Source organism: Leopardus geoffroyi, chromosome X (genome assembly GCF_018350155.1).
Source record: "Leopardus geoffroyi isolate Oge1 chromosome X, O.geoffroyi_Oge1_pat1.0, whole genome shotgun sequence".
In the NCBI taxonomy this organism is placed as follows: Eukaryota; Metazoa; Chordata; class Mammalia; order Carnivora; family Felidae; genus Leopardus; species Leopardus geoffroyi.
The window spans coordinates 113,057,772-113,078,815 of record NC_059343.1 but is presented as its reverse complement, the minus strand read 5'-3'; the positions used below and the strand labels follow the sequence as shown (position 1 = coordinate 113,078,815).

Sequence of the window (21,044 nt, the reverse complement as noted above, 5' to 3'; positions counted from 1 at the left end):
GTCTTTGGTAATTTGTTCTATTTTGGTTATTTGATGAGATCATGTAAAAGTTTACAGAGGAAGTGACAGATTTACCAAGTCTTAAGAAAGCTATCACCAAATACTTTTTAAAAAACAGTTACTTTTCGGGGTGCGGGCGCCTGGGCAGCTCAGTTGGTTGAAGCATCTGACTCTTGATTTCAGCTCTGGTCATCATCTCATGGTTTGTAATTTTGAGCCCCGCTTGGGATTCTCTCTCTTTCCCTCTCTCTGCCCCTTCCCTGCTCATGCTCTCTCTCTCTCTCTCTCAAACTAAAAAATTTAAAAACAATATTTACTTTATTATACAAGCAATGCATATTTAGTGTAGAGAAAATTTTAAATATAATTTACTATTATCCCAATAGCCCACTCATGACTGAATATTTGTTTATATATTTTCTTCACAAGATAGGGTTATAATCTGCTCTTGTTTAATCTGGATATATATCCTTTTCTATGTCCAGAAATTGTATATTAATACTCTGAATGACTGTCAGTATTATCTAAATTTCCTGTTGAATATTTGGATTATAGTTCTCATTATTTCAATATTATCAAGAATGCTATAATAAGTAACCCTTATTGCATACATTTTCATATCTGATTTTTTTTCTTAAGGATAGACCTAGAAGTGAAATTGTGGCAACAAAGACTATGTACTTTGTAATGGCTTTTGATACATTATTGCCCCAACCCCCCCTACCAGGAACATGTGCAAATCCACGACCTCACCAGCAGTGTGGGGCTGCCTCTTTCCCAACGTTGCTATTACCACTTTCCACTTTCTTTGCTGGTACCGAGTATTACCATTTTTATCCATTTATTAGGCAGAAAATATTTAGATTGTGAAAGCTGGAAGAGACCTTGAAAATCCAGCCCGTTCTGATTAATGTGTTATTATAGTTTTTATTATGGGTGAGAAAATGCTCTTTTTATATTATATTCCAAAATAGCCATATATAGAATTTCTTGCATAATCGCTTGTAATCGTTAAGATCCCTGGCCCTGGTTAAGTTGTTTTAGATTACTTTTAAAAAGTGTTGAACATCTTGTAATGTTTTATGAAAATCACTCAACCGTAGTATGATTAAACGAGAAATGGCAGGGAGCCTGGGTGGCTCAGTCGGTTAAGCATCCTACTCTTGATTTCGGTTCAGGTCGTGATCTCACGGTTCGTGGGTTCCAGCATCGCGTCTGACTCCACGCTAACAGCATGGAGCCTGCTTGGGTTTCTCTCTCTCTGGCCCTCCCTTGCTCACGCGCATGCTCTCACTCTTGCTCTCGCTCTCAAACTTAAAAAAAAAAAAAAAGATAAATAGCTAATTGCAAACATCAACTTGGGAGACGCGTCCTCTTCATCTATAGTAGACTGTTGCTTTCACGACGCCTCTTGATGGTGGCACTTCTGAAGTACCAACTTTGTGATGCTTTTGTCCTGTGTCTGTAATCCATTTCACTAAATGCTTCTGTGTTGGGCGTAATCCCTGCAGTTTCCTAATAAACACGGTCTCTTTTCTCTCTTCCTGTTCTTCTACTGTTAACGAGGTGTGTTTCTGCCTTGTTGTCAGGTTGCTAAGTGTAGAGAATTTCATTCTGTCCTCATTCACCCACAGGCAACCGCTATCCTGTACTACAGTATGTGACCACGCCTCTGCGTGGCCATAGCAGTGATGAATTGAAGAATACCATAGTGCTTCGCAAGTCAGCAATGGCTGTGCCTCCCCAGGAGAAAGTGGGAGCACTCCCCAAGGCGAAGGTGGAGGCGCCCCCCAAGGCGAGCACGAGTATGGAAGTGGCCTCCAGTGTGAATGTGGGAGCGATCCCCAAGGTGAGTGTGGAAGTGGACCCCGAGGCGAACATGGAGGCGGCCCCCGAGGTGAATGAAGCAACCCCCCAGGCAAGCATGGAAGGGTCCGCTGAAGGGAGTGCGGAAGCATCAGTTCAAGCAGGTGCGGAAGCACTCCCTGATAGCGTGGAAACATCCCCGCAAGTGAGCGTGGACATGTCCCTCGAGGTGAGCGTGGACCCATCCCCCGAGGTGAGCATGGACTCGTCTCTCGAGATGAGCACGGATGCGTCCCCTGATGGGAGCCTGCAACTGTCATCTGAAGCAAGCGTGGAGGCATCTACCAAGGCTGGTATGGCAGCGTCCCCCAAGGCTAGTGTGGAAACGCTCCCCGAAGAGAGTGTGGAAGCATCCCTTGAGGCTTTCCTGGAGGTGAGCGTGGAAACATCTTCCAAGGTGAAAGTGAGAGATTTTCCACAGGTTTATTAAGTGCCTTTTATTGCCCAATTTTCTGTTAAAATCTGTGTATTTAGTTGTGTAGGTCATGATAGGTCAAGCTTCACAACATAAGCAAGTTCTTAGATAGTATTCTGCAATAAAATCAGTTACATAGGATAAGCCACTTTAATGATTTAAAATGATGATACTCGTTGTACCAGTTTCCCCTCAAAGCTGGAATATTAGTTTGGTTTTTTTTTAATTTTTTTTTTTTCAACGTTTATTTATTTTTGGGACAGAGAGAGACAGAGCATGAACAGGGGAGGGGCAGAGAGAGAGGGAGACACAGAATCGGAAAGAGGCTCCAGGCTCTGAGCCATCAGCCCAGAGCCTGACGCGGGGCTTGAACTCACGGACCGCGAGATCGTGACCTGGCTGAAGTCGGATGCTTAACCGACTGCGCCACCCAGGCGCCCCTGGAATATTAGTTTTTAGTAGAAAGGAGGAAGTATAACTGTTACAGGAACTATTTCTAAACTGAAGAAAAGTTCAAGAAGAAATATTACAAACCTTTAATTAGGATTTAGAAATAGAATCAGGTTTTGAAGGGAAAGATTTGTTTTTAATTATTTCTGTGAACTTCTTGAAATTCGTAATCTGAATTGTTCGTCTAGAAGAACATATCTGTGTCTAATTCTCATGCCTGAAAAGCTCCTTTTAAGGAGCTAAAATTGTATTATATGTTCAGGGTATGTTGGTCTTAAAAAGGCAAGCCAGCTGCAGAAAGGCAAATGCTGATCTCTTAATCTGACTGTATTGGCTCTGTTCAGAAACCAGAAATGGACAAACAGGCCTCCAACCCTGGTACAAAGAAGCGCCCATCGTCACACATACCATGTTATAAATGGCCATCTTCTCCTGCAAGTGGGTGGCGCCCGCCCTCTCCCATCAGTGTTAAGTAAGTAGCGTAATTGCAACTGTTCCTCATAGGTGTTTTACCAGGATAAATGTCACATCAGTGTTTCATAAAGGAAATAATGGTAGTATGCATTGTAAATAGGAAAAAATCTTCAAAAATGGACTGACTTCTGTTAGAAAATATCTCCTAGTACCAAGACATTATATTTTATGAAATGGCACAGTATAAACTGATGTGTTTACTTTATATGTACACATATCTACTACAAAACCATATCCAACTTCCCCCATTAATGGTTACTTTTTCTCAGCAGGCAAATGCAGAAGAATCGCCCCCCGTCCCCATCACCCGTCAGGTCGTCAAAACAGTCACAACCTTCTCTCTCTTACAAAGTAACTCCTGTTCAGCGTAACCTACTTGCGCAAAATGCGTTAGGTACTCTTGGAAAGAAAAGAGAAGCAGTTTCTAAAAGCACTAGCAGCTCTGAAGCTGTGAGCCAAAAGCAGACGGTCTGCGAAGGTAAGTTCCTTCACCGAGAAGTTTATTTTGGCAACACGGGAAGTCTTAAGGTAGTTCAGAAACGGTCACCTTTGTTTTATTCCCCAATTCTGAGAACTTTAGGGTGTAAGCTTTCTTTTGATGAAGAGAATTTAGCCAATCATTGGCACACTGCTTACTTTTCCTTGCCAGAGCTTCTTCCCCCCCCCCCCCCCCCTTGTTGCAGAAAATCCATTTTTGGAACTAATGTTAAAAGTACTGATTAGATGAGTGCATTGCTGTAGGTGATCCCTAGGGGTCCCTTCCAGCTCTGATAGTGGATGGTTCTGTGAATGGCCCTAAGGTATTGTCCATCTTTGGGGAGAGCACATCTGGCCATATGTGGCTGAGTGGATTTCCATCAGGAGCTGAAGGTCCGTTTCCACACATACACCATAACGTGTCTGAGCAGTACGTGGGTTCCTGAAAGTCCCATATTGGCATTTTGCCTGTGACATGTTCTTAATGTCCATAGACATTACTTTATTTTATTTTATTTTACTTTGTTTTTTTTGCCATTATTTAATTTTAAGTACACTAGTAAATTTTGCTTTTTGAAGGAATTCCACAGTGATTTCTTTATGACAGGAATAATAATTTTATTGCAAATTATTCATTCCTGATGTCTTAAGATCCTCATTTTCATATGTTATTTACTTATTTATTTTTAAAGTGATTTATTTTGAGAGAGTGATAGCGCTTGGGAGGGGCAGAAAGAGAAGGAGAGAGAGAGAATCCCAATGTGGGGATTCGAGAGAAGCCCCGATGTGGGGCTTGAACTCATGAACCACGAGATCTTGACCTGACCTGAAGTCAAGAGTGAGATGCATAACTGACTGATCCATCCAGGCACACCCCAATATGTGATTGATTTATTTCAAATAGTCATCACATGGGGCACCTGGGTGGCTCAGTTGGTTGAGCGTCCAGCTTCGGCTCAGGTCATGATCTCACAGTTTGTGGGTTTGAGCCCCGCGTCGGGCTCTGTGCTGACAGCTCGGAGCCTGCTTCCGATTCTGTGTCTCCCCCTCTCTCTGCTCCTCCCCCGCTCATGCTCTGTCTGTCTCTCTCCTTCAAAAATAAATAAAAACATTAAAAAAAATAGTCATCACATGGACTGAAACATTACAGCATGCCCCCATGTGGTCACCTTATTTTACTGATAGTCTTGGTTTCTTTGGTTATGTAGTTAGTCACTTTATGACCAATCAAATATAATAATTCACTATTACCAACATTCATTTAAACAGTAGTTATTTAGTGAAAATTATGCACAAATTTCAAAATGTATGCTGGGTATGTTCTTGTCTAGTCAACTATTTGTATACTTCATATAGACTGGGCATAAGTTTGTCTTCCTCTGTGTTCAGTGCGTCTTAATCTTTTTTCCCATAGGGTCATTTTAGTCAGGTCACTCTCAAAACAGCTAAACCAAAGTGGGAGTACATTATTTCATTTTGGAGCAAGGGGATGTTAAAGAGAAACAGACTGCTACTTCTGTTATTGGGAACGGGATTGGGGTTTTGAACAAAATCTGTTCTTTTAATCACTTACTTACAGATCGCATGTTATTGATAAAATCTGGACCATGTATATATTGAGTTTTTAATATTGTTGCTTGTCTCGCACCTCTTTATTGGGCTTAGAGGTATGAAGTTCCCTAAGCTAACTGTTTTGCATGTTGTGTTGATTTCAACTAGAACCTAGTGGTAAAAGCACACCAGGGACTATGAATGCTGAGGAGGCAACAAAAATTTTGGCAGAGAAACGGCGCCTTGCTCGTGAACAAAGAGAAAAAGAAGAAAGACTACAAAAGGAAACAGAGGAAAGGTGGGTACCCTCAGGTTAAATGTATTATAAATAATACGAAAAATCAACGAGTAACTGACTTTTTCTTTACTATGAATCAGAAGTGACTCCTTGCCTTCAGAACAAATGTGGGAAGCCTGTCTAGCAGAGAGGATGCTGGTGTGTAGGTAGATGGTATAGTTGTCCTTAGTATCTGTGCATCATGTGTCATTAAGTTGTACTGTAAAGATGCTTGAGACCAGAACTTGTGTCGGGGTCCCATATCTTGGCAGGAACACCTGGGTGATCACGCCAGACTGTTTCGGTTGGCATTCATTGGAGTCCACCCCTTTGTTTCAAAACTCTTGTAACTTTAGAATTCGTAAGCCTGGAAAGTATACTTCCTCATGTTTTGCTAGAGGTGCTTTCCAGTGACCTTTGTGACGCCTGAATCTCCTCAGTCATTGCTGGAAGGCTTTCCTGTGAGCAGCAAACCTCATGTATAGTTGTGTTCATTCTGATTCCATCTCAAGGTTTCTTTACCCTCAGTCTTAGAGCTCAAGAGGGGGAAGGGCAGAGGGAGGGAGAGAGAGAGAGAGAGAGAGGGAGAGGGAGAGAGGGAGAGAATCTTAAGCAGGCTCCATACTCAGCGTGGAGCCTGATGTGGGGCTCGATCCTGTGACCCTGGGATCATGACCTGAGCCAAAAGCAAGAGTCAGATGCTCAACCAACTGAGCCACCCAGGCACCCCAACCCTCACTCTTGAAGCTCACTTGATTTAGGGCTCGGGGATATAAACCTGCCTACTGCCTGCGAAGAATAACTACAGTCCAGAGTTGTTTTTTAAGTGATAAGTATTTGAAATGCGGTCACATGCTTTCAGTGTACTTTAAATGAGTTTGGAAGAAAGGAGAAGGGGATGTTGTGAATAGCAAAAACTGTTAACTGGAAGGCCATCATTCATCACTTCATGTAAACAGCTAATTTAATGTTTTAAAACCCCTGCGTACCCGTCATTGTGGATGGGGCTTTCCCCTGGGCACCATCAGACCCTCCTTTAAATTACATATGTGTAGGGGCGCCTGGGTGGCGCAGTCGGTTAAGCGTCCGACTTCAGCCAGGTCACGATCTCGCGGTCCGTGAGTTCGAGCCCCGCGTCGGGCTCTGGGCTGATGGCTCAGAGCCTGGAGCCTGTTTCGGATTCTGTGTCTCCCTCTCTCTCTGCCCCTCCCCCGTTCATGCTCTGTCTCTCTCTGTCCCAAAAATAAATAAACGTTGAAAAAAAAAATTAAAAAAAAAAAATTACATATGTGTAAATAAGGCCTTTTGGAGGGTCCCATGTGTCTAAAATAGTTAAGGAATGTTTTTCTTTCTCTCATTTTAGAATGCAGAGTGGCCCATTATTTGATAGAAATCTTTCTACTCCCAAGAGCTGGTTTCCCACATTTAAAAAGGGTGAAATTGTGCAAATTTTGTACAGTAACAACACAGAAAATGTAGCGAATCTGGTGTAAAAATGTAAGTTGTGTTCCTATACACAAGCAGTTCCACTATAAAAGTGCATGTCCAGGATCACCTGGCTGACTCGGTGGAGCATGTGACTCTTAATTTCAGGGTCATTTCAAGCCCTGCGTTGGGTACAGAGGTGACTGAAAAGCATGTACTGCTGCAACCTCTATGTGGTAGAGACTGAGACAAATACTAAGAATTGTTTAAATATTGTGTCATTAGGAAGGTGAAGGAAATGGCAGAGAAAGGAGTTGACACCCAAGGAGAAGAGTTCTCAAAACTCGAAGATGGACAAAGACGCGATGAAATGAAGAAAGGATGTACAGATCCGGAAGACCAGAAAGTGCTGCTACAGGTTTGCTGTATCCACTCTATCGGCGGGTGACCAGGTTCTAAAATTCAGTGGAAGCCTGAGGCAGCCTTTGTCCAAGAAAAGGGAGGACCAGATGCAGGCTTCTCTGGGTGCATTTTTCCAGCACAGTCTAGCCGTTGCTTGGTGCTGCTGCAGGTCATTCTCAGCCACCCTTGGCACAATCCTAGAAGATTCTCCCAGTGCAACTGAAGCAGAAAGCAGCAAATCATAGATTAGTAGTGTTTTATTTTGTCTACATAAACAACATTGCAGCTTGGCTTCAGAAAATCAAATTGCTCACAGATTAAATGTCCTAAGTGAGTTTTTCTGACCCTGCATTCTGTGGCAACACTCACAGCCGCACTCCAGACACACTTTCAGCACAGATGATAAACAGTACAAATACCTCTAAAAGTTCAAAGCCCTCCATGGGGCGCCTGTGTGGCTCAGTGGGTTAAATGTCCAACTCGATTTCAGCTCAGGTCCTGATCTCACGGTTCATGGGATTGAGCCTCGTGTCGGTCTCTACACTGACAGTGAGGAGTCTGCTTGGGATTTTCTCACTCCCTGGCTCTCTGCCCTCCCCCACTCAAGTGCATGCTCTCTCTCAAAATAAACTTTAACAAAATTTAGAAAAGAATAAAGTCCTTCAATTCTCCAATAATGTCTCACCCATGCAAATTCAAATCACTAGGTAAATAAATCCACAAACTGAGCTCAGACTGTACTCAGTTTGAATTATTAACATAGCCCACTTTATATTCCATTTTTAGCCTATCCCTTAGTAAAATCAGGTATATGTTACATAAATGATTGTGTGCGTTCGCATTCCTCAAGAACTACCTTTAAGGATCCTCTCGGTGCTTTTGAAAGGTGTAAGACTTTTCAACTCCTGTTGCCGTGTTCATGGATAGCTACATAATCACATACTTTCAAACTATAGTGGCCTGGTAACCACTAATGATAACCGTGGGGTCCTGGAGGGGACTGACATGGCTTCTAAATCCTCAAGATAATATCCTAGTTTTGTGCATTTTAGTTAATGCTTTGAAAATGGGTAATTCATGAATGTTGTGCATATAGGTACTGTCAGTCAAAAGGTTACATTCTTTTATGCCAGATAACATTTTACTATATAACTTTTTCAACTGATGTTCTTGGTTATCACTCATATATTGAGATCAAAATGGTATTTTTATACAAATTTTCTAGAAGGGGGACACCAAAATAAAAGCCGATGAGGAGGCTGACAAACGCAAGAAGGAGCACGAGAGAATTATGTTACAGAATTTGCAGGAGAGATTAGAAAGAAAAAAGGTACTCTTTCTGTTTTGGGAGTTTGGTTCTTTTTGGAAAAATGTTGGGCACATGATATCAAAACGTGTTCTTCAAAAATCACAAATAAGTGGTACGCTAGCCTCTGGTGGTTTTCCCACTACAACTGTCTAATCCAAGGATCTCACCCTTCCTGCATAGAAGGGTCTTCTTTTACCATACCTCTCCATCATGGACCACTGGTGACCATTACAGTGACACCTCCATATTCACTGACCTCTGGAAATGGAGTTCGTTTGAATAGAATCACTCCAGTCATTGGGAGGGGTTGATGGAAGTTAGTGTCTTCTAAACTAGGCTGGAAATTGCAGCAGCTTGAGCAAAGGAAACCGAAGGGTGCAGGCTTCTCTGAAAGGCCAACACACAGGCTGTTTGTAAGGTAGGGCCTCCCTTTGTGCAACTTAATTGGCTCATCTGGGAGCAGAGAAGGCCCCGGCCCAGGCTGCAAGGCCTCTGTTGAGAGATGGAGGTCGCCCTGAGGAGGCCAGAGAGCTACAGTTCTCCTCACCTTCAGGGAAGGAAGTGTGCACCAGGGAGAAATTTCCCTCCTGGGTGTGTGCTCTTTCCAGCAAGAAAGTTCTGATAGTGTCGCATCAGTGGGGTGCAATCTTTTCATTAGTATCTGCTTCACTCGTGGTCTATTCAGACTAAAGTACATTAAAAACTCCTCACTGGTTTGCAGCAATACATGCTTAGTTTAAGTAATGGGTGTCTAAGTCTATGAGCTTCGGAGTGAGAAGTCATTGGATCTGTGTGTTAGGATAGCTAGTACCCACTCAAGACATTTTCTGGACCGACTGAAACTGGGATTGGAAGGATTCTGGTGGCCGCCGTAGGGTCTCTTGTCTGCTAAGTCTGTGGCTTGGGAGCAGTCAACTGACACTGTCCACTTATGGGAAACAGAAGTAATCAACTTCTTCAGGACCACTGTTTTGTTTTTAATCTGTTTTCATGTTTGAATTTTTATTTTCCTTTAGAGAATTGAGGAAATTATGAAGCGGACAAGAAAGACATATTCAAATACCTCACAGGTAGTCTATGCGTTCCTGCCAGCGGTGCCTAAGAATTCCTGTTGCTTCACCTTCTTGCCGACTTTTTCATTCTTGCCAGTCTGGTGGTAATTAAAGTATCACACTCGCATGTCTCTGATTAAATATTAAAGAGGTTGAGCATGTTCTCCTATCTTTAGTTAGCTGTCATGTTTTTTCTTGTGTGAGATGCTTATTCAGGTCTCTGCCCAAAACTTTTGGGTTGATTTGTCTTTTTCTCACTTGTAGTTCTTAAAATGTGGATGCCACTACTTTCTTGCTTATATGGACTGCATATATCTTCTCCCAGTTTATTTGTGGCGTGTCTTAATGCCGTCTTCTATTGGATAGAAGTTCTTAATTTGCACACTATTGAATCTATTAATATTTTTTGATGATTAATGGAGTCGAGTGCCTTTTCATCTGCTTTTTGGCCATTTGAAGATCTGCTTTGGTGAAGCGCCTTATCAAGTCCCTTGCCCATGTTTCTGTTTGGCGGCTGGCCTCTTTCTTACTGATGTGTAGGAGTTTTTACCTGCTCGAGTTATGAGCCCTGTCAATGTGTAGGTATTGCTGTAGTTCGCCTCGTACTCTCAGAATGCCTTTTGCTGAACAGAAGTTCATTTTAGTGAGCTCAGATTCAGTGGTTTTTTTTTTTTCATTTATGGTAATTTTTTTCATTTATGGTATGCTTTTTGGGGGTCTATCTCTATACCCCAGCATCTTGTCTTTTGATGCATCTAAGACCCCTTTCCTCCAGAGTCTGTGCCCTTTACCCTTTGTGCAACAAGATTGATATTTTGGTTGTTTACAGTTCCCCAGCATGGTCATCCATATCCTGAAAATTCAGAATAGAAATGTCATTTCTGGAAAGTGCAGGGAGTCACCATCTGAAAGATCATTTAGCCCACTGGCTCAAGCAGCAGCCAAGAACTTTTTTTAGCTATTTATCAATCGTCCCTTCCTTGGCTTAGTTAGGGCTCGGAGCACACAGAGAGGCCACATGCCAGCCCAAAGCATTGTTCCTTGGCTCCCACTCGAGTGTCTTTCCCTAACTGAAAGACACAACTAGGGCCACAACTAGGGCCACTCTTTGGGGCCAAAGAGTTTAGATTTTTTATCTCTTAATTAAAATTAGGCAGCAGTCCGGCATGAAATCTGTTTTCTTTGAAATAACCAAGTCAGGATAATGGAAGATTAGATGTAACCATGACTTCTTTTCTCATCGTAGGCTGCAGAAACATTTGGTGACAACACATATGAGGAGGACGAGGCAGATGATGAGGACGAGTCAGAAAGCGACGATGACTCCTTCGATGACCTACATCCATCAGGTTTGCTTGCCTTTTGAGTTCTGTTCGTCACCATTTAAGAGTTAACTGCCTGGGTTCATCCAGGGGCTCCTCTGCTTCTGAGCTGTGTGGCTTTGGGCAACTTACTGAACCTCTCTGTACTCAGTCTTCCTACCTGAAAAAGGGGAAGTGAACGTTCTCTTCCTAGTGTAGCACGAGACTGCAATGGGATAATCCATGTAGTGCTAAGAGCACCTGACACGTAGGAAACTCGCAATAAAGGCTGCTACAGCAGCGACTGTTCTTGTTTTGCAGGTTGTGCCATTACAGTGTAGGTGGTAGCTCGTAACTGAATGTGAGGGTTACGAGCATGTCACAGCTCAGGGCCTCACATGGCATCCGTGACTGATGACAGGTGGAATGCCACTTTCCACCTCACTGAGAAAAATAGGATTCCTGTCGTGATCTGAGTGTTCTCTGAAATGTATGGCTGATTCCCTTCTGAGTAGGAACCACTTTATGGCAGCAGTACTAGGAACTTGAGAGAACACTGTTGTCCACGTTTTACCCCACAAGTGGATATGAACATGCAAGTCAGGCGTTCTGGGTACCAGGGATACAGACAGGAGGAGGTGTGGCCCCAGGAGAGCCTGTGGGGAGATAGACGTAGGAGCAGACGGTGACCCTGCCACAAGCTGGCCGGCCCGAATACGGTGAGCAGTAGGAGCAGGGCCAGGTGTAGGGTCGGCTCAGGGCGCTGAAGGTAGAGGGAGCCCCGGCATCAAGACTAAAAGAACAGGCGGGGTTGGCGAGGTGGGCAGTCAGGAGGAGGGGGAAGAAGCATGCTGCCTGCTGCCCTCTGCCCTCTGGCCTGTCTTGCCCGGCAGAGGAAAGAGGGCAAGTTCCTTAGAGGTGGCCCCTTTGTTCTTTGAGGCCAGAGTGGGCCTGTGTGCCGGGTGGCGGCTTACACCCCAGAATACTGCTGCATGGCTCTTCCTCCTGCCTTTATGTGGCCGGCCGTACTCTGGCCCGGCAGGATCATGGCCTTTGCCTCTTGTTGTCTGCATTGTTGAAACTCCAGTTTTAATCTTCTTCCTTTCTTTTTCCAAGCCTTTATAAATGGCATGGATTCATCCACAAAATTCAAAACACATTTTAAAAACATGAAGAAGAACACTCCCAAGCTGGTGTTTTTAGACGCCACTTCTGGCCAAGTCCATAGAGAGACAAAAACATTTTTTAATGGCGACATGAAAACCTTCAGACAAAAAAGTGCGAAAAACCCTTTGACTCAGGCGAAGGGTACCAGGTGAGTCCAGTGAGCCTATCAGAATACACTCGGTGGGAGTCCTACATGAGATTAGTGACTGAGGTCTTAGTTTGTACCAAGCACTTCCAGAAACAAAGTAATCCCCACGGCAGCCTTGCTAGGCAAGGGTTATCATCTTCACTTTTACAGATGAGGAAACTGAGGCACGGAGAGATTACAGGTCTTAGTTGCCCAACATCCCACCGTTAAAGGGCAGAGCCCACATTCAAACTAGATACATCTGACTCTGAGCTGTGCTTTTGTGCACACTGGTTACCATTTTCTCATAAAATCAGGGAAGGGGGGGCACTGAGTGACTGCTGCATACCAGGCATCTTTTGCTGCTTATTTTAATTCTCATTGTGACTCTGAGTTCAGTATTGATGTCATTTTACATATGGGGAAACTGAGGGTCAGAAGTTTGGTTGGAAGAGTGGGAAGAGATTCTTGGAAGGGAAGGCTCCCTGGGGATTCCCTAGAGAGACACTGAACCTTCAGGGCCCGTGGGAACACGATGGGCTGAGAGGCGCAGTGTCGGGCCAGCATGAGCGCTGGAGCTAGGAGAGCCACGTTCATCCTCACTGCACTGCATGGTTGTGTCTCAGGTCAGAGTGAGGTAGGGATGGGGCTTCTGCATCCCTGCACACGCAGCTGCTCTTAGCCCTGCTTAGTGTTTGCTGAACCCTAGGACTTTGCAGGACACAATTTGGAAACCAGTGTGGTCTGTGATCTCCAGGGTCCCTTCCAGCCTTCCTATTCCAGGATTCTGAAGGTTAAGTTACTTCCAAGGCATTTCTTAGAAGTTAATTAAAGGATAAAGCTGCTTTCAGGACACAGCCTTGGTTCTGGGACAGTCAGGATTCTAACCCAAACCTCTCTTTCCAGACCGTCTAGCAAAAGAATGAGCAGCCGAGCAACAAAAACCAGAAAGGCAAGTGAAACCAGCAACACCGTGGGACCTAACAAAAGTGTACATCCAGAGGCACAGGAGTGGATCTGTGACAAGATTGTTGACATCAGAGATGAGGCAGAGTCACTCATGTCCAGTATCCCTCCTGATAGCCGAAAATACCACCTGAAAGGTTCCATCACATTCCATCAAAGTCCCCAGATGCCTTTAGATGACGAGAAAAACAAATGTGTACCTCCTCTATTGGGTAAGGCCTCATCCTGTCTTCACATTGTTTGAAAGGCAGTTGGCCGTGAACCCTCCTGCTTTGGCTTTTCCAGGGCTTTCTTGGCACCTTGTAACGTCGGAGGTGAGACGGGAGACCGTGGTGGATCCAAACACTAGGTTGATCTCAAAGAGCTTCCATTAAGTTGGTTTTGAGAGATGGGGTGCCTGGGTGCCTCAGTCGGTTAAGCATCAGACTTCGGCTTAGGTCATGATCTCACGGTTCGTGGGTTCGAGCCCCATGTCAGGTTCTGCACTGATAGTGTAGAGCCTGCTTGGGATCCTCTCTCCCACTCTCTTTCTCTCTGCCCCTACCCCACTTGCACTTTTTCTCTCTCTCAAAATAAATAAATATACTTAAAAACTTAAAACGTTGGTTTTGAGAGGGTAGATAACTTGATTTTAGTTTTTATGCCTTGAATTTCCTATCAGACATATAAAATAGGTTCTTTTCAGCCCCCAGTCCACAAGCTGCTTTACAGCATACAGGTAACCATTTAGGGCAGAGGTTAGTGAGGCCTTTGGAATTAGACACTCTCTCACCCTGAATTTCCAAAACCAAAAGGCCTTTGCTTTTCTTTCCTCAAGAAGCTGTCTTTGAGGGGCGCCTGGGTGGCGCAGTCGGTTAAGCGTCCGACTTCAGCCAGGTCACGATCTCGCGGTCCGGGAGTTCGAGCCCCGCGTCAGGCTCTGGGCTGATGGCTCAGAGCCTGGAGCCCGTTTCTGATTCTGTGTCTCCCTCTCTCTCTGCCCCTCCCCCGTTCATGCTCCGTCTCTCTCTGTCCCAAAAATAAATAAACGTTGAAAAAAAAAATTAAAAAAAAAAAGAAAAAAAAAAGAAAAAAAGAAGCTGTCTTTGAAATTGAGAGGCAGCTTGGGCCTATTTGGGAGTTGGAGTCATGGGGAATATTTAGTACAAGGGCACCAGTGTGTCAGCAACTTGGATTGGGGAGGGGGTTGCCAAGGGTCCCGGGGCCCACCCTGAAGGGAGGCTGAGGCCCAGTGGCTGTGCAACCAGCATCTTCTCTACTAATCTTTCTTTTCTTTTTCCCTCTGGTCAGATATGTAAACCTCGTGCAGCCCAGAGGAAGATTCATCCTCCGCTCTGGATTTCAATTGCTAGGCCCATCTCCCCACATTTCTCTGCCTCTGACTTGAACCTGGCCAAGAAACTGACCATCCAAGAAGGAGAAAAACATCAGTCACCTTAACACGTGTCTCAAAAGATGCGCATACCACCTTGATTCTTGTCCACAGCAAGGGTTTTGAGTAAAGACCTGTTTTTGTTTGTCTGTAGAAACCTCCGCTGTCTTGTTCTTGTTTTCCAGCCGGTATGTGTGAGTGTATACACCAAGGGTGCCTTTTTATCAAGTGGTAACTCTTGAGTTTCTAAACCAAGGAGTAATTTTCTCTCTTAAAATAATGCTTATTCTGTTTAACAGTTACATTACTTTAACAATTCAAAGCTGACATTTGATCTCATAGACGACTTGATGGGGGGTGCGAGGAACTCAGGATTGCTCACAAGAGCTTTGCTAGATTGTTTATAATGAACGGGAGGTTGCAAAATATAGTTATAAGTTCCATGTTATGTATGTTTTTAGCTCTGCCATCACCGGAGTGCACAGGCCCCGGCACTCCCAAAAGCCAGGGGTCCTAGAAAGTGTCGTCTTGGGGCAGTTTAGCACCTTTCGTGCTTATCATCAGTCTTACCTTTTGAAGTGCACGGGGGGGTTTATTTCCAAAAACGTGCACTGTTTTTATTGTGCCTGCAGCACTATGTGGCTGTTGTGTGGTGGGGCACGTGTCATCCCCCCAGTGGATTTTGGCGCGCCATCTTTTTCTCCTCGTGCTCTCCAGTCCTGCCTTCGGTCTGCGCTCAGCCTTGACACGTGGAGCCGGACTTGCTCGGCCTTCTCTAACCACTGGCTGCAAGTGAGTACAAGAGCAGGGCCATTCTTTCTTTGGTTGCCGTGATAGATAGGCGCGCATGCGCGTGCGCACACACACACGTACACATTTGCACACACGTTTGCATGCATGTGCGCACACACACGCACACTGGGATAGCTTCCTGAAATCCATCAAATTCTGCTTAAACCAGCAACTAAAACTTGAAGCACAATAGTTGTCCTACTGCTGATGAGTTTTGTAGTGAATCACAAAGTTTCAAGCAGGCCCATGTTCCTTTCTAGCCACCGGTCTTGGATTAGTTAAAGGAAAGAATTATTCTTTCCGATTCCTTAGTTCTTTGCCATTCAGTGTACTGTACCAGTGTTACAGATAGAGCTCGGTGCCTTAGATTTGAAAGCTATTTTTATACACTAGCTCTTTCATGAAGAAGGCAGAGACAATCATCCTAACAAATGAGTTTCTGGTATTTTTCTGCACAAATGTCACATGTTGGAACACTCCGTTATTCTTCTGTTCATATGTGTGCTCTGTGAAATAAACTTTGCAAATAAAGCAAGTCTTCTTTTCATTATAATAACAAAAAAATATTGTTGCGTGGTGTAAAGGTGACCCCAGTTGTTAACCAAGCTTTGAACACGGGCAAGAGGCAGTTCAATAAAAGGTAAGCAAATCCTCTGATGCTCCTTTTCAGCCACTTGGTGACTTGGTAGAGCTCCACTCCTGGGACATTAGATGTGAATTTTCAAATTCTGCACCTATTTCCAGGGCTCGTTACTCTGGCCAGTGGTGGCTCTTTCTTCTACTTGAGGCCAGTAGTTATCAACCATCTGTTTACTGTGGTGTAATTCACAACATGTCCTAGTCTGGTGGCATTTAGTGCATGCATGGTGTTGTGCCACCACCACCTGTACCTGGTTCTAGAACGTTTATCTCCTCCTCAGAAAACCTGTACCCTTTAAACATTCACTCCCCACCCCTCTCCCCCAGCCCCTTCAGGGGCATCGCTTTTGGTGCCTGCCATGGCGGGGAACACTTGACATCTTTGAGTGAGTGCACGCGCGGGCAGTGATTGTGCTTCTCTACACATCTGTTCGTGACCTTGCTGTTCCTGTACACAGCTAAAACGGACGTTCGGATCTGCCTGTAAGTGTTTAGTTTTCAATCTTGAAACGCGTTCTGGTCTGTTAGGTTTTTTGATTGGGCGAGGTCCTTGTTTACAGTCTGTGGGGTCTGGCGCTTAGGAGATGGTGGCAGCCACCCCCACTTCCCGTTCCGTATTGTTGGGCTCCACATCGGAGCTGTTGAAGCAGGATGTCGTGTGGTGTGCACACAACCCGAAACATGGCCAAAGCTCTCTGTCTACAGCTCCAAGGTGGTGGCCGCCGGCATAGCCTTACCCCCTTGCCGTGGGCTGGTGCCCGGGCCTGTTAGGGGACAGGGTTGCTTCAAGTTTCCTTTCCTCTCTGGGTAGTCTCTTGGCATCTCTCTCCCTGACAGACAGGTCCCTAACTTCTGCCAGCGGGTTCTACGTATGAGCATGTCTCCTACGCCCGTGTCATCTTGCACAGGTACGAAGCCTTCGAACAGCTCTGACCCCTGGCAGCCACCGCGGTGCAGTATGGGATGCTGCAGAGGGTGGCAGATGGACTCGAAGTCCTGCGTCTTAGCTGAGGTGGCTGTGAGCTTGCTGTGTGACTTCGCGTGCATTTTCACGTGAATTTGTGCTGCGGTCTCCGAGTGCCCTTTTAGTCCTGTGGAATCACGCCTTGGGGCAAGAGGCAGAGGATCAGGAGGCGAGGCAGGAACAGGAGCAGGAGCCAGTGCCAAGAAGCAGAAGCCTGGAGGCAGGCCGGCCGCCACATTTCATCAGGGGTCTGTGCCCTGTGGCCCGCTGGGTGCCCCGGGCCCCGCAGACCTGGCTCATTGAAGCAGGCCCTGGAGAGGCCACCTTGCTGCTGGTCTCCCTCTCCACCAATCCAGTTCCAGGGTTCCTGGATGGGTATATCCAAGGGTTCCCCAAGTCTTGTAATAACTGCAGTTACGTTTACGCGTGCCATGATGCCAGGTACTTTATTAGGCATTTTTTTTAAAACCCTGTGAAGGTGGGTATCCATTTTTACCTAGGAGGACACAGACTTGTGGAGATTGGTACTTGTTCAATGTCGTACAACTAGGAAGAGGCAGAGCTGATGCCCAAATTCAAGGCTGATTGTAGAGGCGACACCTCATCCTGCTTCGCGAGTGGGAAGGGTCTTGTGGTTCATATGGTAGGTAATACGCCGTTTGGGGCTGGAGATGAAAATAATTGCTAACGTTATTTGAGTGCTTTGACCAGGTGTCCATCGCCCTATTAGGCATTTGTATTATTACCGTATAATCTGCGTGTGATTCTGGAAGGTAGGAATTCGGTCTCATTTTACAGGCAAGGAAACGAACTGAGTGAGGTTAGGTGAACTTGCCTGTGGTCTCAGTGGCATAGAAAATGGCAGAGCAGCTGGGATTCGAACCCAGGCAGTCTGCTCCAGAACCCACCCTGTTGACCACAAGTAGGTGCATTCTGGAGATGCTGATCCCCCTGGTTATGAGGGAGAAGAGCGTTTTCTGATTAAAAGTTGTCAACTAGGAATCTCCCCTCCTTCCTCCTGAGTCTTAATGGGTCAGTCTTCAAATGAAATACCGAGCAGAAACCGGACAGTTTCCTCACTGTGATGCATCAGACGCTGCCCCTACCCTGGGGGGCTCACCATTTCTATGGCAATGTCGGGTCATAAGTGATAGGCTGGAGATTTGTCACTCGTTAGCCGTGTGACCTCAGGTAGACCTCTTAACTTCTCTGAACGTCTCTCATCTGGAAAATGGGGACGATAGTGCCAGTGTTGACTGTGAGGATTAGGTATCTGGGGCAGGGAGTGCTGGCGTAGGGAAGGCAAAGCCAAGTTGGCCAGGGTGGAGGCTGGAGTTCTTGTTGCTGGTGGCTGCAGCTAGCGGTGCGTTTTTTTTTTTGTTTGTTTGTTTTTTTTTTTTTTTTACGGCAGAGCTCGGCCCTGGTGTGGGCTGGGGTTTTGCAGGCCGAGTGGGATAGGAAGGCCAAAGGGTGACAGGGTGGAGGGCAAGCACAGAATCTGGGGTGGCAGGGGAAGAGGAGAGCAGCCACGGTGCCCAAAGGCCCACAGTCCGCTGGGGTGGAGGGCACTGGAAGTGTGCTGTGGTCTCTCCCTGAGGAGGAGTCCTGAGTGGAGTCCCCTCTCCATCCCAGGCTCGTCCCCTCTGGGCCCTGTCCCTTGCCGCAATCTCAGTAACCCAGCCTGCTTCCAGGGGGTGGTGTGTCAGTTCCCCACCCCACCCCTGCTCCCTCGGGGCCCCAGACAACCACTCTCTTCGTGGTTTTAACTGCCGATTTCTCTAGGGAAACAGACACAGGGGACTATCACCTGTTCATAAAAACGCCCGTGGTTTCCTGCTGACGGGTTTGGGTTCCCTGCTAACAAGATCTGGGTAGCTCCACAGGGGTCCCGCCCTTTGCTTTTATTACCGAGGCCCCGATGCCCTCTCCCCGCTGGCTCAGCCGTGGCCACAAGGGGGAGCGGGTTTCTCCCGCGGGCCCAAGGGTGGAGGGAGCAGGGGTTGACAGTGTTCCTTCCACGTGGATCCGTGCTCCAGAGGGCACACGGAGAGGGAGGCCAACAGAACGGGGGCTGTGAACAGCCCAACAGCCCTTCAGCTGTCGTTCTCTTCTCACCCCACCTGCTCCTGGCCCAAGAAAACAGGGCCCTTTTTAAGGGATGTGAACATCTGGGAAATGCTGCTTCTGGGTCAGCGTGGGGCGTGGTGGTTTTTGACTGGACCCGAGTGCCGCTGCGGGCTTCAGTCTGCTTCTAAATTCCTCTGTTCTGTGCGACTGCTCCGAACAGAGTACGCGCTCGAAGGAAAGCGGTCATCGAGGGTCTGAGAGCAATGGTGTCCCCTTACAGCAACTCCATGGGCAGAATTAAGAGACGAGGCGTTGTTTATTTTTATGCTGCTTTATTTCTGTAAGGGTACACTGAAACTTTAGGATAACAGCTAATGACAAAATGTAGAAATGAGGCATTGGCTTGTCTAACCACTCCTACGAGAATGTTAATATGCACTGTCATTACATGTTTACTTTTGATACTGTCTCATTATACTATGTAATAGAACAATGTTGATAAGAATACGGTAAGTTAGGTGAGCCTGCATCTCAGGTAAGCACTGCGTGGAAATCCGTTTGTGCCTGTGAGGGTGGCAGCCGCTCCCCCAGAGATCCAGCTGAGCTCTTGAGGGACAGTCCTAAAAATCACAAGAAAAGGGACTTGGCGGGCCTCTTGAGCACACAGACAAAGAGCAGACAACTACTATGCTACAAGGGACTCCACTCTAGCCGCTGTTTGGAAATGTCCTATCCGTGTCAATGACAGTCCTGGCGCCTGCTCAGCTACCCCCCGCTAGAGTGTCATGATTACTTCGGCAGGATGAATTTCAAAACCGCAGGAACGTTTGAGGGGGCTAAAATATCGACATGCAAGTCTCCAAACCCATAAACTACGTTACTATGAATTAAAACGAGAGTATTAAAAAAGAAAAAGAAAAAGGGCAGCTGGGTTAGTTTTGTTAAGCGTCCAGAAGTAGTCGCCGTGACGATGTTCCTGTGAAACAGGCTCGTTTTCTCAGGTCTGCCTACACTTTCCAAATCACCTGCACGTTCCCCGCTTGAAAGTGGGAACGTTCAGAAAACACGCCACACGGGGAAATCGAAAGTTAGTACGGGGGAAAGGTCAGTTTAGAGTTACAGCCAAGTTCAAATGTTAACTTTCTGGAAATTCGTATTAGTCGTTTGAGAGCACAAAAGAACAGCAGGAAGATTTCGAGGAGGAGGTTCAACCATGCAATTTGTTAAGTTCGCTCTCTGCTCACAGACAGGTGAGCAGCCGAGTTGGAGCAGCCGCCGCAACTCTTGCGTGTCCTGAGGACACGGTGGGTCCCAGCTGAGCCACGAGACGCATCTCAGCGGGGGCTTTATGTGTTACGCTTCTCGCTCACGTCACTAAGCAGCTAAATGGTGAGCACGTTTCTGCTCTATGATAAACATGCAGAAGAGTCAACCTATCTACGTGTGTGTGTTTTCACCGCAGCTGCGGAGAAGTGGCCGCGCCGCGACATCCTAGTGTGACCACTGCGTGCCCGTATCTGAGTAATACTGTAAAATGGGAGCAAAGACAGAGGAAGCAACTTTAGAGGTGAGAGGCCGCTCTGGCCCCCTGGGTGGTGCAGGGCAGAGGGCGAGGACACAAGAACAAGACTCGATTCCATTTTACAGGACAGGAGCCCCTGTCGCTTTACAGCTTTTTGGCACAGTCGGGGCAATACACTTGCTCCTGGTGGAAAACAAAGCGCTTGTTGGCCAGATTCATGGAGCATTTTTTGCAGTGGAAGCAGTAGTCGTGCCAGGATTGTCCTTCATAGGCCACCACACTGGAGCCTTTACCAAACCCTGGGGAAACGACAAAAGAAAACAAAGGAGGCCGCTGAGTGGGCACAGGTGGGAGGCCGAGCGCCGCCTTGCCCGTTCACGGAGCCGACAAGCACGCGGGGGCAGCGTCTGCCCGGCCCCCGGCCGCCCT

The 21,044-nt window shown here is 46.2% G+C and overlaps 2 protein-coding genes across 9 annotated transcripts in view; one reads left to right on the top strand and one right to left on the bottom strand.

Annotated features, from left to right (window-relative positions):
- The first annotated feature begins 1,607 nt into the window (after nt 1–1,607).
- On the top strand, nt 1,608–15,954 carry MAP7D3 (MAP7 domain containing 3). Its single transcript, XM_045472051.1, has 11 exons — nt 1,608–2,239; nt 3,076–3,203; nt 3,478–3,683; nt 5,402–5,531; nt 7,221–7,353; nt 8,563–8,667; nt 9,663–9,716; nt 10,945–11,047; nt 12,116–12,314; nt 13,200–13,471; nt 14,550–15,954. Exons 1-11 carry the CDS (start codon nt 1,730–1,732, stop codon nt 14,555–14,557), a joined length of 1,848 nt encoding a protein of 615 aa, XP_045328007.1. The 5' UTR covers nt 1,608–1,729; the 3' UTR covers nt 14,558–15,954.
- A 3,454-nt stretch (nt 15,955–19,408) lies between these two features.
- Nucleotides 19,409–21,044, bottom strand: part of FHL1 (four and a half LIM domains 1) — a 63,023-nt gene continuing 61,387 nt past the window's right edge. For all 8 annotated transcript variants that reach the window (XM_045472054.1, XM_045472055.1, XM_045472052.1 and 5 more), the window contains one exon: nt 19,409–20,914. In XM_045472054.1, coding sequence (XP_045328010.1) covers nt 20,831–20,914 — 84 coding nt within the window. In that variant the 3' untranslated portion in view covers nt 19,409–20,830. The remainder of the gene's footprint in view (nt 20,915–21,044) is intronic.